Genomic DNA, 19066 nt, shown 5'->3' on the forward strand with positions numbered 1-19066 from the left:
CGCCCAGGAGTCTGGGCACAGAAATTCAGAGGTCGGGCTTCTGATTGGCTGTCTGCAGTCCCGCCTCCACCTTCTCTCAGTGAGTGTCCCAGTCAGAATCCGGCTACCTTTTCACTAACTGAACTTCTTGTTTTTGATTGGCTCGCTGAGTTCCACCCCGCCCCTGGTTGTGAGTAGCCATTTAGCAGGCTTTCGGTCTCGCGGTTCCGCCCAGTCCACGTAGTCGTGGAGGTTACGTGGGCTCCTGCTCTCAGCGCTGTGAGTATGTGGCAAGGATTCTCGTCCTCGTTTCTCTTCCTCACGGTCCCTCCGCCGTCTTCTGGGCGTGCGTGTGCCGGAGGCCGCCTTCCAAAAGCGCGGCCCGAGGTAGACTCGAGCCCATCGCAGCCCCAGGAACTGCGAGGGTCTGACAGGAGGTTCTGACCGTCGGGTGGCGGCGTTCCGCGCGGGACCTAGCTTTCCCTGGGCCCGGAGAGTTCGAGCCCGTAAGGGTCTCCTTGGTCGCACAGGTCTACACGCCCCTCGTGCTGACAGGAAACTGAAGCCTAGGGGGCGCAGAGGCTGAACCGGACCCTGGTCACCAGTTCCCCGCTTGGCCTCGCCGCAGCACCACTCTTCCCAAGCTATTTAATTCAATATAGTAGAAGGTAGAGGTTTCCCAGGGAGGAGAGGTCGCCAGAGTTCAGGTTTTGTGTGATGAATGAGTCATTTACACTGAGAAGTAGAATTGGTAATCGGGTCAGAATCCTTATTTAGGTAGTGCAATCAGTGGATTCTCTCCCTGCAGGAAAGTCTGCAGAAATCACATGATTTTCAGAATGCTGCATGGGATTCACGGGAAAACAGCCAGACTAATTGGCTGATTTTAATTGTCAAGGACGCAAAGCTCTGTTAAGTAACTTGATGCCCTTCTCCAGCCAAGCAGGACACTCTACTGGAGGAGAGTAGTGTTCTGGACACCGGTCCACTCATGCCTGCAACTTGGTCTCTGTTTTTGCCAATGCTCGTACTACCCTTTCTTTTCCGTCAGAATATAGCACTTTCTGGTTATCTATAGTCATCTTGATTATCTTGGATGATTCAGGTTATCTATAGTCATCCTGATTATCTTGGATGATTCTCAAACCTCTATCCGCCACCTGTTGAGGGAGGCCTCTATTTTCCATTTGGATATGGATCTTACCTGCTTCACTCCTAATCTCCAAGGAGCAAGGTTGTTTTTTTATAGTCCCAGGGGGCTGTAAAACTAGGTTGTCAAAAAGTAATTTTGGGCCAGGGGCGGTCGCCTGTAATCCTAGCTCTCTGGGAGGCCGAAGCGGGCGGATTGCTCGAGCTCAGGAGTTCAAAACCAGCCTGAGCAAGAGCGAGGCCCCGTCTCTACTATAAATAGAAAGAAATTAATTGGCCAAATAATATAAATATATATATAGAAAAAATTAGCCGGGCATGGTGGCGCATGCCCTGTAGTCCCAGCTACTTGGGAGGCTGAGGCAGGAGGATTGCTTGAGCCCAGGAGTCTGAGGTTGCTGTGAGCTAGGCTGACGCCACGGCACTCACTCTAGCCTGCACAACAAAGTGAGACTCTGTCTCAAAAAAAAAAAACAAAGAAGTAATTTTGAATTTTCTGTAACAAGAATTGGGATCCCATTGACCCCCTTAGCCCCCTCTACATGCTGTTCCCTCAGGTAGCTCCTGAATTCTCTCTACTTCTCACTGTTCCACCTTTTTTTTTTTTTTTTTTTTTTTTTTTGAGACAGAGTCTCATTCTGTTGCCAGGGCTAGAGTGCTGTGGCGTCAGCCTAGCTCACAGCAACCTCAAACTCCCGGGCTCAAGCAATCCTCCTGCCTCAGCCTCCCAAGTAGCTGGGACTACAGACATGTGCCACCATGCCCAGCTAATTTTTTCTATATATGTTTTTAGTTGGCCAATTAATTCCTATTTTTAGTAGAGACGAGGTCTTGCTCTTGCTCAGGCTGGTTTTGAACTCCTGACCTTGAGCAATCCTCCCGCCTTGGCCTCCCAGATTGCTAGGATTACAGGCGTGAGCCACCGCACCCGGCCCACTGTTCCACCTTTATTGGTCTTTTTCTGCTCCTTTTAGGATGAGGGAATGGGAATGAAGGTTGTGAAAATTGAAGACACAGGACTGATGGTTACATAACTGCCTTCACTGGCATGTGTCCATGTGTCCATTTACTCCCTGTACCTCCTTTAGAAATACTATACTTTGTAAATTGCTTTTTTCACTTTAAGTGAGCATTTCCTTGTTTTAAGAATATCCTCATATGTCTCTGCAGTTAGTCTGATGGGTTAAAAAAATATATCCTCATATGTAAATCTTTTGTGCATTTTAAATTGTCTTTAAGATAAACTGCTCAGTCATATTACTGGGTGTAAGAATGAACACTCTTAATAAGGCTCTTAATATATGCTGCCAAATCATGTTTTTCTTCAATAATGCCAACATTGGATGTCATGATTAAAAAAATTGCACCAAGCTAAGAAATGTTAAGCTGGGCATGATGGCAGGCACCTGGAGTCCCAGCTACTCAGGAGGTTGAGGCAGGAGGATCGTACCTAGGAGTTCAAGACCAGCCTGGGCAACATAGTGAGACCTCATCTCTAGGGGGAAAAAAAGAAATGTCATTTTTGTAGTTGTTCTTCCCCACCTGACCAGTGAGGCATTTTAAGTAGTGGCTCTCAAGACAGCTGTGATCAAAAATGAGTGAAACACAATAACAATATGCAGTGGGATTATACACGATTTTATATTATAAAACAATGTCCTATAAAACATAATAGTTTGGTAAAGGCATGAGAATTGCCTGAAGCAGGAGTTTGAGATCACCCTGAACAAGAGCCAGACCCTGTCTCTACAAAAAATAGGAAAATTAGCTGGGCACAGTGGCGTGCACCTACCTATAGCCCCGGCCACTTGGGAGGTTGAGGTAGAATTGCTTGAGTCCAAGAGTTGAGGTTGCAGTGAGATGACAATGCCACTGCACTCTAGCCTGGGCAACAGAGCGAGACTCTGTCTCAAAATAAACATGATAGCCAAGAACATGATAGCCCAGTAGTTTTATGATGTTTAAAATTCAATGCTAACACCATTCAAAAATTTAAAAATTCGGTGACATGTCATCATACAAGCAGATTTTGTGGGGATTACATATACATCTGCTTTTGCAATATATACATTTTCCAGGTATACTGAACACAGGCTTTGTAGTTTAGTATTTTGGAAAAATTATCAGCCAAATAACTCACATCAAAACAACAGAGTTGACGTTAATGTACAATTAAAAGGTAAAACTGGCATCAAGTGAAAATTCAAACCATCTAAATGCAATACTGATGATCCTTTAAGTTTCCTGCAACACTGGATATTCAAACTATGGGCAGTGTTTATGTTGGTATTAGCCTTTGTAATGCAAACTCGTAATACTAAATTGGAATCCTTAGAAGGCTTTAATAATGTGCCAGTTATGGTTTATGAATGCCGAAGGTTAATAAATGGACCTTAATCACTTATTTAGTTTATTAAGAGTGGGATTTACCTTTTTAGATAAGTGGGGAACCGACCATATTTACAAAACATTCCTTTAGGGCTCTAGAGACAGACCTGTGGTCTGTCTGGAGACCTGTGGTCTGGAGTTCCTAGCTCCAGATAGCTTGGTCCTGTGGCATAGAGGCACAGGAATACTTAACACCTTTATCCTAAATCATCCAGAAAAGACCATTTCCTCTTATAATGCACAATTCATAGCAGACTTCCAATTCTATCCTGAATGTTCACTTTAACAAACTACCTCCATAATAAAAGGTGGTTATGTGCAGGGCAATTTGTGAAAGGTCCAGTTTATCCATTCAATATGCATTAATGCTTAGTTGTACAAAAGTTCTTTAAGAGACAGATTAGGGAGAACCAAAATCAATGGTGATATGCACACATACAAACAATAAGGATGCAGACTTCAGCTTGAAATACCTTTTTTTTTTTTTTGAGACAGGGCTTTGCTATGCTGCCCAGGCTGGAGTATAGTGGCTATGCACAGGTGCAATCACAGCACACTACAGCCTGGAACTCCCAGACTCAAGGCAATTCTCCTACCTCAGCCACCCAAGTAGCTGAGATTACAGGTATGCATCACAAAGACTTTTTAACCAACAAAATTTCAGCCAACAGGATGGGTTGTCTGGCACAGTACAGAGTATTCAACTCTTGATTTTTCAAGATAAGGCTGCCCAGTTAGATGTTATTTGCACAAGGGATCCTGCTTTGGGTGACAGATTAGTCTTTTCAATTCAAAATGTGATTCTTGTGAATCTAATTTTCTGTTGAACAACCCTTAAAATAGCATTCAATTTTATTGTTTAAGCTATCCCTATTTCAAGGCTTTACTTCGATTTTCATTCTCACTAGCCCCAGAGTAGAAAGGAACTGGTAGATACAAGGATGATAATGATTATGGTCCACATTTTGGCAGTCATTATTAGGAATGACTAATGTCTAAACATTTAGATAACATATTTGCAGAGATATTTCTGGATATCATCCCATTTCTTTTTAAGTCATGGTGTTTTATTTTCAATTACCACAAAATATTTTATAACGAGTCAAATATGATAATACAATTTTCTTTATTAAAAATAATTTACAGCATCAGTAACATATACACAATTGTCATCAACTGAACTTGCCTCCAATATATTTCCATACAATACTTAACATTATTGAACTTAAAACTGCTACACTGTTTTGTTGGCTTTAAATAATAGACATTGATTTGTAGTTACTTGAGATATATGGTTTCATAGTCACGTACTACGTGTAAAATTGATATAAACATTGACACTACCACCCTTTATGGGGGAAAAAAAAACCACTGAAAAAGCCAAAGTCCATCCCCTTCTCCTCTCTTTATTACTCCAAGTCAAACTAAGATAGGGTCAACATCCAGTATCTTATTATCTTCCAAACCTAAAGGCAAAAGAAAGGTATCTTTTAATTCAACCATAGAAAAATGTCAAATAATTTCTCCTCATCCTGTCACTCATCACTGAGAGAAGACAAATGCATACAACACTGTTACCATATATGCAATAAACTGTGATTCTGATGTAGTCTTAGCTTTACTTTCCTTTGGTACAACTGCAGTTTGATTACCAGCAAAAAACTGAGCAATCTGACTTAGAGGGATTTTGATACCTCCCACTCAACTGTCAGCATGGAGATAAAACAGGAAATAATGACAACTGTCATCTTATAAACTTTTTAGGTATAATAATGGTAATTCAGTGGCTGGATGACATTTTAATTGATTTTTACAGGAGTAGCAAAAGCCAAAGGTATGAAAATGATACTGATATGTAGCATAATGTTTTTAAAAGATTTTTTTAAAATGCTGCCATAGGCCGGGCTCGGTCACTCATGCCTGTAATCCTAGCACTCTGGGAGCCCGAAGTGGGATAATCACTCAAGGTCAGGAGTTCAAAACCAGCCTGAGCAAGAGTGAGACCTACTAAAGAGCGAGTCTCTATTAAAAATAGAAATTGATTGGCCAACTAAAAATATAAATAGAAAAATTAGCTGGGCATTGGTGGTGGATGCCTGTAGTCCCAGCTACTCGGGAGGCTAAGGCAAAAGAATCACTTGAGCCCAGGAGTAGTTTGAGGTTGCTGTGAGCTAGGCCGACACCACAGCACTCTAGCCCGCACAACAGAGTGAGACTGTCTCGAAAAAAAAAAAAAAAATGCTGCCATTAGTAATGACCTTTGAAATTGTACTCTAAGCTTACAACACTGATTTGCTTTTTGTTGTTGTTGCTGTACTTCCTTTTCACAACATTTTTTTTTTGGGGGGTAACACAAAATTATCCAGATATAGTCAACAAAGGATGTCAGACAGACAATAAAAACCAACAAATGCCAGATTTTTTCAGACACAGCATTTGGATAGAAGCAGAATTATAAGGTATACACATTGGAACACATATCCATGATTCTTTCCCAATTTAAAATCATGCTTATCAAGCTTTTGGTTCATTGTATATAAACAAAAATTATGAGAACCTTGACTTTGTCCTGAAATAGAAGGTGTACTTGTATTAATACTGAACTAGATAGACTGGAAATGTAAATGTTTAATTCATACCTAGCTGGTTTTATTATTATCTCCTGGATCAGCTGTTAATGATTAATACCTATGCCTCTGCCCAAAGACTATTATAAATGGTATGCCTTCAAAGTAATATCATTTTTTCAAAGCACATAACAGGTATTTAACATTAAATTTGTAAATTCTCCATCCCTAACTCATGTTTTCATGTAAATTAAAAACACATGCACTGACAAATATATAGCATATATCAAGAACACAATATAACTTTAAAGTATCAAAGAATATATCTATAAAAAATTTAAATAAAGGGGAAATTGTTTTGTCAAATTCATTTGCAAAATTGTTTGCAAAATCCAAACACATATTTGCAAAACATTTCAAAAGATTGTATGATTATGTGCAAAGTTCTCAGTGGTCTTCATCCACTGGTTTGGTAGTTTTAGCATTTTAGCTTAAAACAAGTAATTCTTTACTCTGCAATGTGAGCTAATTCTGAATTGCATTTAACTATGTCATAGAAAGGCCTCCATATGGAAAAAAAATCACTATTAACTTTTAGTCCACTAAGTTTAATTTCATAATTTTTAAAAGGTATAGAACCTTCTGGAATTAATTATTCAACTTTTCAAGTTGCCAAACATTTTTTTTAATATAACATTTGATGTGGACATACACACATATTGAAAATATATGGTACTCAGACGGCAACAACTTAAGTGTTTTATCCTTACAGTCAGCTTTGGTTAAAACAGTAACATAACAAAATTAATAGAACCATGCAGGCAAGGTAAAATAATGATTCAAAATGACCAGAAATCAATTTAATTAAGAAACAGCAACATTTAAAAGATGCTTAGGGTTGAACACCTATATAATTTAGGGTGGATAATTTAAAAGTCTAGAGAAAATCAGTTTAGTTTAATGACTAAATGAGTTCTCTTTACTAACTATAAAATAAGTGTGGAGTTTTGGTTAATAATATCTAAAATATTAGGTTAACCCTTTGCACTCGGATGTCGAGTGTGGATAATGTCGAGTGGATAATGAGTAAAAAGCAAGCGACTCCAAAGGGTTAAGGGAAACTGTAGTACCACATAAGGTAAGCAAAATAATCTAATCCATTAATATAATACCATTTGGGGCTTGCCAATGGGTCACAGTGGCAAATTACTGAAAAATTAAAAGGCTGCACCATATGTGATACATATTTCCATTGCTAGTACATGGTACCACATAATCAGTTGTATTTTGCCATGGTCTATCTTCAGATGTGGAGGAAACCCTGGCTGGATTGTTGGGACATAATGATTGTGATCTGGGGCAGGTTTTATCCCTTGTAGTTAGGCTGAGACCGAGGATAAACCTGGCTTATATGTCAAATTAAGAATGCCAAATGTGTCCAGCTGAATTCTGAAAAGGAATCAATAAAAGTCCATTTATAAATCAGAGTCTGATGTCCATAATTTTAGAGTCTTTATCTGGCTTCTTATATTTCAATCTGCTACTCTTAACAAACAAACAGCAGTACACAGTTTTATAGGTGCAAAACTAAACAAACAACTTCAGGAAAGGTTACTCATATGAGAATCTTCAAAACAAGTTCAAATTCTGCCTTTATTTACAAAATGGTCTGATAAAATATCCCCCCCACCCATACTTACAGGTCTCTTCCACAACACACTTCACACATTGATTTTAGCAATGTTAATAGCACCATTCGTATATTATTTAAAATCAGGAAGATTTCATTTCAGTCACTATGTTGATTCATAATCATTTACATCCATGGATGAGATAAGTTAAGTATATTGGGACTATCTGCAGCTCCATGGTAAGGATTCCTGGGTCCAGCACAAAAGGCTTTTGCAGTTACCAGTTATGAAAAGTATCCATGGTGAGTAGATACTATGAGAATTTCCGTGCCACAAAGTTTAATAATCCTCCGTGTTTGTACAATGTTATTTCCACATCATTTTCAAACGAAGCAATCACGCTGAATACTTTTCCAGTGCTTGTCTTTAAACAAAAAAAAAATCTTATATGAGTGGTAAAATACAAGTGTTACTTAGTAGTTAAGAACATTTGTCTTCATATTTAATGACTGTAACAGTCTGTCTGATTTTCTTGGTTCTAATTTCATATATTCTGATTGCCTGAAATCCTTCTGCTGCTTGAAAACATCTGAGATAACTGACCATGAACTTCATAGACAGGTAGAAAAACAGTTATTTTCATCCCTAATTCTAAATAAGTATACTACCTAGAACATCTACATCAAAGCATTTAGATTTTGACGTTAATTGTGGAAGTTATACTCACTACTCATATTCATTTTACACCAAGTATTCACTGCATATGGCAACTCCTACTCTTTTATTTTGTTAGTTGTAAAATCTGTGTTGTTCTAACCCTGAATGCTCAACTTTGCCTTCTCTTTGGAGTAGTGTATACACCTGGGTTAAAATTAGCTCACCAAGAGCTGAAAACTAGGAAAAGGAAGTTGACACATGTAACTGGAAGTCAAGATACCCCTCTCCAAGTGTTTTTTTTTCTGGATTAAGCATCCAGTTCTTTTTACTTTTCCCCAGAGAACATAAACTACATTAACAAAGGTTTAAGAATGTAAGAAACAGAGTCATCTTAAAGTAGAGCTTATGTTCACTAAGTGACATTAGAATAGAATACAATTTATAGCAATTGCTTCTTACTCGATTTATAACCATTTCTTTGAGTACAGAATACACAATCACGTATTTAAGAATTTTAGAAATACCTGAATATTTAATGTAATCCCAGGAGACAGTTCTTGAGGAAATGTTAAAGAAAATGTTTCTCTGCCAGAGAGGCCCAAGGAATCTGCATTTTCTCCCGGAAGGAACTGAAGTGGAGCTATGCCAATTCCAATCAAATGATCTTTGTGTATTTTTTCATAACTTTCAGCCAAAACAGCTTTTACACCCTGTAACAAATGTGCGTTTTATTTCCTCCAGTCACTTGTAAAAGTTGATTCACTGAGCATTTAAAGGGGGAAAAAAATCTACTTTGGCCTTTATATAAACACTTTTAATCTAATACCTCATATGAATCATGTTCTATCAAAGTATTTATATAAGGCTTTCACAGATTTATTTTTATTATTTTTAAGGCGTTTCCTAAGTTATTGTGACTCCCCCTCTGCTGCTCCAGGGTTAACTACTACCCCTGTCTACCACATAGTAAGAGCTCCATAAATTGGTGGCTGTTTTGACCTCAAATAGGGCTCAATAGGATTGCTATTCAAACATGGCAGATCTAACACATGTGTTCTTCAACACTCTCTTGAAATGCCACTGAAATAAAGGAATAAAGAAGGTATAAACTCACAGCAACAAAAGGAATAGGATGAGAGAATTCTATAAATATTAATATTTAGAAGATTGGTAACTGACTTAGACAATGTTGAAACTACAGAATGATAAATTGAAATCAGAGTGATATCAGTAAGGTCTGAGTCAATCTGCAACATAAAAAAAACCCAGGAAAAACTTAAGACTCAAGGCATGAGGTTCTCGAGCACACTGGGAATACTGGTTAGAAGTCAAGTCTATAAAAAGAAGTAAGATCTCCAGCCCAATTCCTACTCCAGAAGAGCAGAGGTTTATTCTCTGGAGAAAATGAGCTAAAGAGGTCTAGACTTGTGTTTTGCAAATTTTTTTCATTATTGCCTACCTCAAGAGCCTTTTAAGACAATTTTTCCTTAATCATGTCTTCCTCCTCTGAAATTTTGATACCACATATTGTTTATCTGTTTATACTATATGTTTACCTGTACTTTAAACATAAAACAAGATTTTTTCCTTTTTTTTTTTTTACCAACTAAGAACCAATTTTCATCCCTTGGGAATGCCATTACTGCTGCTGATATTGCATTATCTAGACTGAGGAACACTGGGCAAGGGGAAGGCTGGGGTGGGTTAGAATACCAGATTGGAAATAGGGGAATTAAGTATAAGTCTGCATCCTGAATGAGTCTACTTCCTTGAAGAAACTGAATGGCCTCAGAGAAACTACTTACAGATAATGACATATAAGGCTCTCTCAATGAAAATGGTAGCTTATCACCCAATCATCTATAGTAAGTACCACCAATTGACAAAACCCAATTCTCACCCACAGCGTGTAATCAGTTTTTTAAAATCTAACTAAATGGGCAGCCAAGGATCACCCATTATATGAGGAAAGCCTCCAACATAAAAAACAGAGACTAAGTAAATTTTCAAAATAAGAAGAATCTACACCTATAATTAATATCTCAGAAGGATAAGAATTTGGCTTATTCCTATAAGTTCTCAGAATATTTGCATTTTAAAGGAGAAATTAGATTCATGCAACTAACTAGATGAATACAAAATATTATCTAAGATCACTGAAAAAAACTTCAAATAAGCATTTAAAAATCCAAATAAGCAAAATAAACTTTGACAGGACATTACTGACCAAAGGGAATATGTAAAACCCTTTGAAGCTTAAGACGATAAATTTTAAGAATCAATACCAGTAAATACGGTCCTTTGGCAGCCCAGTCTCTTGAGTTTCCCGAACCATATTTTTTTCCTGCTAAAATAATCAGCGGGACACCTTCTTTCTGGTATAGCTCTGCAGCCTCAAATACATCTAGCTGTAGATTAAAACAAACACAAAAATCTTTAATACAAAATTTTGATCCAGTTAACAACTGCCTAAACACTATGTATACATCCTTACCGACTGTCCTGATGGAAAATGAATTGTTTTGGGAGCTGGCTTTCCAATAAACTTATTAAAAAGCTTGATATTTGCAAAAGTACCTCTTGTCATCACAGCATCATTACCTCTTCGGGCTCCATAAGAGTTGAATTCTCGAGGGGTAAGGCTATAAGAAAGTTACGGAAGGTCAGTTTTCATTCCAGATAGAAAATAATGACATATTATTGAATTAAAAACTTATTCAAAAACATTTTTTTATTAGGTAAAATTTCAAGCATGTACAAAAGTAAAAACAGAACAGTGAATGTCCATGCATCTATCATCAAGCAATAATAATTCAACTCATGGACTCTTTGTTTCTTTTTTTTTTTTTTTTTTTTTTTTTTTGAGACAGAGTCTCACTTTGTTGTCCAGGCTAGAGTGAGTGCCATGGCGTCAGCCTAGCTCACAGCAACCTCAAACTCCTGGGCTCGAGTGATCCTTCTGCCTCAGCCTCCCGAGTAGCTGGGACTACAGGCATGCGCCACCATGCCTGGCTAATTTTTTATATATATATCAGTTGGCCAATTAATTTCTTTCTATTTATAGTAGAGACGGGGTCTCGCTCTTGCTCAGGCTGGTTTTGAACTCCTGACCTTGAGCAATCCGCCCGCCTCGGCCTCCCAAGAGCTAGGATTACAGGCGTGAGCCACAGCGCCCGGCCCTCTTTGTTTCTTCTACAGTCACCTCCATTAGATTATTTTGAAGCAAAGCTCAGATACATTATAACTATATATATTTCAGCATGTTTCTCTAAAAGATAGACTCTTTTTTGAGGGGGAGAGACAGGGTCTTACTTTATTGCCCATGCTGATCTCAAATTGGGATTACAAGCATGAGCCACTGTGCCTGGCCTTTTCCATAGACTCTTTATACTATCTTTGGGCCAGGCACAGTGATTCATGTCTGTAATCCTAGCACTCTGGGAGACCGAAGCAGGAGGATTGCTTGAGCTAAGGAGTTCGAGACTAGTCTGAGCAAGAGCAAGACCCAATCTCTACTAAAAATAGAAAAAAATTAGCTGGGCATGGTGGCACACACCTCGCCTGTAGTCCCAGCTACTTGGGAGGCTGAAGCAAGAGGATTGTTTGAGCCCAGAGTTTGAGGTTGCAGTGAGCTATGATGACGCCACTGCACTCCAGCATGGAAAACAGAGCAAAGCTCTGCCTTAAATAAACAAACATATAAAACCCACCATCTTTATGTATACATATTTAAAAAACCACACAGTAATTTCTTCCTATCAGATTAGGTAGTCAATATTCAAATGTCCCTGATTTTTCCCCATTATACTTTTAAGTTGCTTTGTTCAAATCAGGGTTCAAATGCAGTTCATAAATGCATTCAGTTGCCCTAAAGTCTCTTTTTTTTTTCTGAGACAAGAGTCTTGGTAGGTTGCCTGGGCTAGAGTGCCACAGCATCAGGCTAGCTCACAGCAACCTCAAACTCCTGGGCTCAAGCAATCCTTCTGCCTCACCCTCCCAAGTGGCTGGGACTATAGGCACGCGCTAATTTTTTCTATATATTTTTAGTTTTCCAGCTAATGTCTATTTTTAGTAGAGATGGGGTCTCACTCTTGCTCAGGCTGGTCTTGAACTCCTGACCTTGACTGATCCACCCACCTCAGCCTCCCAGAGTGCTAGGATTATAGGCATGAGCCACCACACCCAGCCCTAAAGTCTCTTTTAATCTATAGTTGACCCTTGAACAACAGGTTTAAACTGCGAGGGTCGACTTATGTGGATTTTTAGTTGAACGTGGATCAAAAATACAGTATTTGTGGGATGCCAAAATTCACATATACTGAGGGCTAACTTTTCGTATATGTGGATTCTGCAGGACCTACCGCAGGACTTGAATATGCATGGATTTGGCTATATGCGGGTGGTCCTAGAACCAACCCACTACACACACCAAGGGACAACTGTGTATCTTCCCTCTCCTCCCCACCCTCTTGTACTTTATCTGAAGAAATTAGGTCATCTGTTATATAGCTTTCTATATCTATAATAGATTTTATTTACTGCACCTCCACGGTATCATTTAACATGTTCTTCTGTCTTCTGTGTTTCTTATAAACCAGATGTCAGATCCAGTGGCTTGGTAAGATTAGAGTTTTTATTTTTTGGCAATAATGTTTCATAGGTTGTATGTACTTCCCTCAGGAAGCACTATATTCAATTGTCTTTTGCTGGAATATTATCAGCGATTGATCATCATGGTCTAGACTGATGATTTTATTAGAGATTGTAAAATGGTGATTCCCTAATTCAATAAATTCTTCTTCATTTTTTAGGTGGAAAACTTCTATAAAGACAAATTTTCCTTCATCAAGGATTTGGTTATACTGAAATACATCCCATAGAAGAAAAGCTAGAAACAAAGACTTGATTGTTTACCAGTTTTCAAAATAATGAGCTGGTTCCCTATCATTTTCTGAAAGTAATTAACATGATGATTTTTGTGTTTTTTCTTTTAATATCATTTATGAACTCATGAATTTAAATATACTTATGTTTCAATCCCTTCCAGTTATTATTCTTGATGCTCAACATGTCCTATCTTTGAACAGTAACAAATTCAAGTTGGATCCTGAGTAAACCTATACATTATTACATGTCAAACCAAGCTACACAGCACTGATATTTATAAAACATCTCAATGAAAAATCTTTTCATTTGAATTGTTCAAGCATCAAATAAGCACCCAAAAGCTAATCAGGCAACAGTACTGCAACTTCTGCTTTTTGCAAAACTTTGTCTCTGGTGTCAAAATAGTCTACTGATAAGGAAACAATTCTACTTTATTAATCATGTATAAATAAAATAAAATCTGCCTAGTTTTAGATATTTTCAATATAAATGGCCTTTACATTCACATTTATTGTTCCTGTACAATTTTACGTTCAAGAAGCAGAAATTTACTGTCTTTTGGTTTGATACACATCAATCCTGGCTAATGCATATACATTTTATAGCTCATAAAATACACATTTGGATTCTGTACTCTAATAATGGGAAGCTGGTTAGAACCAAATGATCAGGCTTCATTTGGTAGGTCAAACCAAGCTGACTTTTCAACAGAGTAGCACTGAAAAAGAAAAATTTTATTTCTGATCAGTTGTTTATATAGACTATAAATTTTATAGTCTCAATTTAAAACAGATACTTCAATTTCTAAAGTTATAAGCAAAGGTACAATAGGTAACCCCCAGTTCTTGCTTAAGTCAAATACAATAACAATCAGACAACTATGATAGCATGTATTTACTGGATAAAAGAACATGACCAATTGAAGCCTCTTAATCAGTGAGACAGAAGACAAAACAAAAACACTCTAAAGCCATGTACACATACCCTCTGTTTGTCAAATACTTAGCGGCAGCACTATTTCTTGCGATACTTCCAGCAGGTGATATATGATCTGTCGTGACAGAGTCTCCCAAATATAGTAAGACATGGGCATTTTCAATAGGCTTGAGTGCAACTGGCTCTTTGGTCTAAAAGGTAAAAGTTTAAGGCATTTAACTCTTCACAAGATCTTTGAGTTTATAACAATCTTTAAAAGATCAAATAGTAAAACAGTACTTACAAGTTTATCAAAAAATGAAGGACATCTGATATAAGTAGATTTTAAGTCCCATGGAAACAAAACTGAATCTGGTGCTTCTAAGGAATTCCACCGTTTATTTCCCATCTGTGAACATAGTTTTGGTTGATGAATCAAAAGAAAGACAAAAAGAACTCAGAAAAAGAGGCTTATAAAAATGATCAAGGGAATAAAATAGTATGTAGGTCAGAATGAAATAAAAAGGGGCTAATCCATACAGAAAGCTAAAAGAGTATAATCTATAAAACAATAACATGTTTGGACAGAATGATCTGTTAAAGATCTGTTCATCAAATTCCAGCACACTAGATCTTCAGGAACACCGTAAGAGGTAAGTTTCAATATAAACTCGGCCAGGCGCAGTGGCTCATGCCTGTAATCCTAGCACTCTGGGAGGCCGAGGCAGGCGGATTGCTCGAGGTCAGGAGTTCGAAACCAGCCTGAGCAAGAGCGAGACCCCGTCTCTACTCTAAATAGAAAGAAATTAATTGGCCAACTAATATATATAGAAAAAATTAGCCGGGCATGATGGTACATGCCTGTAGTCCCAGCTACTTGGGAGGCTGAGGCAGGAGGATCGCTTGAGCCCATGAGTTTGAGGTTGCTGTGAGCAAGGCTGACACCACAGCACTCACTCTAGCCTGGGCAACAAAGCAAGAATCTGTCTCAAAAAAAAAGAAGTTTCAGTATAAACTGAACATAAAGTCTTTACAGAGGCCCAAAAGCTAAAGAATTCAGAAAGATTTATATATGTTGCTAAAGAGTTTTAAACATGTGTAGGGTATGCTGTTAGTTTTTAAGAACTTTATTGTGGAGAAAAACCTCTGCTTTTCCAATATATTTGTCCCACATCACTGCCTTCGAACTACATCCAAAATTCTCACCATTTCTCACCACCCCCACTGCTCCCCCAATGGTCTGACCCATCAACATCTTTTACCTCGGACTGCTGTAATTGGTCTTCCAATGACTCTTTTCACCCTACTCAGTGTATAGGATTGTTTTTATTTTTCACCCTACTCAGTGTATAGGATTGTTTTTATTTTTCACCCTACTCAGTGTATAGTATTGTTTTTATTTTTCTTAAGAGACAGGCTCTTGCTCTGTTGCCCAGGCTAGAGCATAGTAGCACAGTCATAGCTCACTGCAGCCTTGAACCTGAGCTTAAACAATCCTTCAACCTCAGCCTCCTGAGTAGCTGGGACTACTACAGCTACACATCACCATGGCCTGGTTAATTTTTCTTTTTTTCTGTAGAGACAGGGTCTCACTATGTTGCCCAGGCTGGTCTGAACGCCTGGCCTCAAGCAATCCTCCCGGCCTTGACCTCTCAAAGTGCTGAGATTACTTACAGGTGTGAGCCTGGCCAAGACTGTTCTTACAATGTCCTAAAATTCCCAAGGTGAACTGGGCCTCCATCTTCTCTCTGACATTACTTCCTACTATCATCCTTATTCACTTTGCTCTAGTCACACTGCCCTCTGTAAGGTTCCCTCCTTAAGACCTCTACCCTGATTGTCCCCTCTACCTGGAAAGACCTGCCCTTTGCTCAGATACATGGCTAACTCATTCACCTCCTTCAAAACTTTGCTCCTACCTTTTCACCTACCCTATATAAAACTTCAATCTACTCCCAAAATTTTACACAATTGATCCTCTTTACCCTTATCTATTTTTTCTATAGTACTTATTACTTTTTAACAAATAACAAATATTATATAATTTACTTAATTCTCTTTAAGTTCATTGTCTGCCTTTCTCCGTTAGAATTTTGTGTTTTGTTCATTGATGTATTCCAAACCCCTTGAAGGGATTCCATAAATATTTGCTAAATACCTTTTCTCCCCTCATATTTATACTGTCTGTTCTTAAAAACATATGTATTTGCCTGTATGTGCATAAAAACATCTCTGGAAAGATGCTTTAGACATCACTAGTTGCTCTACAGAGGTGAAGTAAATGGCCAGGAAATTGGTGGGAGTGATATTTCATTGTTTGGTCTCATTTCTTTCAAATTTGGAACCATCTGAATGGGAGTGAAAAATAAGGGCAGTTTCTATGAAGTGTACCCACATTCAGGATGCCAAATATATAAGTGCTTGCTATACACTTCCAATAAGTAAATAAAATCAATTGTAACACTCTAAGCCATTCCCTTGTAATTACAGATTCCAGATATAAAATGACTATTACTCAGTTAAAAAACCTGTGCAAAGTAATATAATTTTTATTTTTACTCTATTCAGAAAGATACATGAAATAAAAGAACACCACAACTTGATTAAATTACTAAAGAAACAAATAAGACTCTTACCTCTATTTTCTCTTTTAATGTTTTAAACATGGATAGTATAACATATTCTTCTTCTACCTGATGAACTTCTTCTCGACTAGGCCAAATGTCATTCAGGTAAATGTTTTTGCCAGCAGGGTCAGTACCTGGTTAAAAAATTTGAACGTAATATTCAGTATAAAAATAACTCCTTCAAAATGTTCACAACTTTTCAAAGACATACCATAGAAACCAAGTAAATTATTCAACAACAGGATGCTTCAGGCTTAAGCAGCTGGAAGAACTAATTACTTGCATTTTATTTTCTTCAAACGAACAGAGATATTAATAACTATGCATTATCACAAGTTTTCCGGAAATAATTCAAACACTGGATGGTCTAAGAAATAGTTAAAAAATATAGCAACTTCTGAGGGAAAAAGTGTGTGTAGGTACACATATACGTAAAGGAAAAGATACCTAAAGGCTCTGTCTGGAAATCTATATTCACTGTGCCTGCAATGGCATAAGCTACCACTAAGGGTGGAGAGGCAAGATAATTGGCACGAACACAATCACAAAGGCGACCTTCAAAATTTTTGTTTCCAGATAAAACTCCACAGGTAATCAAATCTCCCTGAAAAAAAAAAACACACACATAAATATGTTCAATCCAAGAGATGGTATAAATATGGATAATCATATATAAGCAATATCAAATATTAGTCTGAGGACTAGACAATAAAAAAACACATTACTAATTTTTAGATATAGAACTATCATGGCCGGGGGCATGGTGGCTCATGCCTGTAATCCTAGCACTCTGGGAGGCCGAGGCGGGTGGATCGCTCAAGGTCAGGAGTTCAAAACCAGCCTGAGCAAGAGTGAGACCCCGTCTCTACTAAAAACAGAAAGAAATTAATTGGCCAACTAAAAAATATATATAGAGAAAAACCTAGCTAGGCATGGTGGTGCATGCCTATAGTCCCATCTATTCAGGAGGCTGAGACAAAAGGATTGCTTGAGCCCAGGAGTTTGATTTGAGGTTGCTGTGAGCTAGGCTGATGCCACGGCACTCTAGCCCAGGCAATAGAGTGAGAATCTATATCAAAAAAAAAAAAAAAAAAAAAACCGGGCGCGGTGGCTCACGCCTGTAATCCTAGCACTCTGGGAGGCTGAGGCGGGTGGATTGCTCAAGGTCAGGAGTTCGAAACCAGCCTGAGCGAGACCCCGTCTCTACCAAAAATAGAAATAAATTAATTGACCACTAAAAATATATATACAAAAAATTAGCCGGGCATGGTGGCGCAGACCTGTAGTCCCAGCTACTCGGGAGGCTGAGGCAGTAGGATCGCTGAGCCCCGGAGACTGAGGTTGCTGTGAGCCAGGCTGACGCCATGGCACTCACTCTAGCCTGGGCAACAAAGTGAGACTCTGTCTCAAAAAAAAAAAAAAAAAAAAAAATAGAACTATCAATCCTGTAAATAAACTAAAAAACAAAACCCAAAAACTAATTCCTTACATTATTAAGGAATTATTTCAGGGATCTAGAAATCATTCTTTGAATCATTTTAACGTTTACAAGTTACTCTTCCCAAGAGGTAGACTTAGGAAATATAAATACATCAATACATATTTTCTATAATTTAATAAAACATAATTAAGAAAATTTAGATGCCTTGCTGCTCCACACATTTTACCTGTTTTACTGCACTTAAAACTGCTTCTGATAAGGGTGCTGTATTTCCCACACATGTTGAACATCCATAGCCAACTATTTCAAATCTGCATTTCAAAAAATGAATGTGATTGGATGGCATATCACAACATTTATAAAGAAAGGACAAATTTTGTCTTTTACTTCCATCATTGCAATAAGGTTACTTAAAAGAATATTCATGACACATGGATTAACCTTCATCGATACATTCATTTTCACATTTTAGCAAACAAGTCTAACTCTCAGGCATGCTATTTGTAGTGAATACAAACCTTTCAGAGAGCCTTGACATTTAGGACATTTCCTGTTAGGTCAATAGCACCTATCATACACTGCACAAGAAAATTCCTCAAATACTACTTGCTAGGAATATAAGATGATCTTTTAAAAAACTGATATTGGACTTTCATCCAAATGGGTTTAAACTGTAAAGTATCAAAATGATCTGACTATAATAATCTGATCAAAAGACCCAAAAGAAGCATTGTAACTGGGTATCCTGATAGGAGTAAATCTTTTGATTCTCAACCCAAAAAGAGTCTCTGACTATGATTCCAAGATGATATAACTAAAAGATGA

General features: G+C 37.9%; 1 protein-coding gene and 1 long non-coding RNA gene across 3 annotated transcripts in view; one reads left to right on the top strand and one right to left on the bottom strand.

The window, feature by feature from the left end:
- Positions 1–194: 194 nt before the first annotated feature.
- LOC142871526 (uncharacterized) lies at positions 195–13752 on the top strand. Its single transcript, XR_012919814.1, has 3 exons — positions 195–258; positions 4012–4141; positions 13183–13752. It is a non-coding gene; the product is annotated as an uncharacterized LOC142871526 (long non-coding RNA).
- IREB2 (iron responsive element binding protein 2) overlaps positions 4626–19066 on the bottom strand; it is a 57752-nt gene continuing 43311 nt past the window's right edge. Inside the window, exons 14-23 of one of the 2 annotated variants that reach the window (XR_001147535.2) lie at positions 18468–18552; positions 17248–17404; positions 16810–16934; positions 14478–14582; positions 14243–14385; positions 10866–11013; positions 10657–10779; positions 8896–9081; positions 7784–8138; positions 4626–4982 (exon numbers count right to left, since the gene is read on the bottom strand). Coding sequence is in view for 1 of the 2 variants with exons in the window: in XM_012739402.2 (XP_012594856.1) it covers positions 8028–8138; positions 8896–9081; positions 10657–10779; positions 10866–11013; positions 14243–14385; positions 14478–14582; positions 16810–16934; positions 17248–17404; positions 18468–18552 (1183 nt within the window). In the remaining variant the exon portion in view is untranslated. Of the gene's footprint in view, positions 4983–7718; positions 8139–8895; positions 9082–10656; positions 10780–10865; positions 11014–14242; positions 14386–14477; positions 14583–16809; positions 16935–17247; positions 17405–18467; positions 18553–19066 lie in introns of those variants that run through there. The other variant, XM_012739402.2, reaches the window with a different exon arrangement.

This window comes from Microcebus murinus, chromosome 6, assembly GCF_040939455.1.
Source record: "Microcebus murinus isolate Inina chromosome 6, M.murinus_Inina_mat1.0, whole genome shotgun sequence".
Taxonomy (NCBI): Eukaryota; Metazoa; Chordata; class Mammalia; order Primates; family Cheirogaleidae; genus Microcebus; species Microcebus murinus.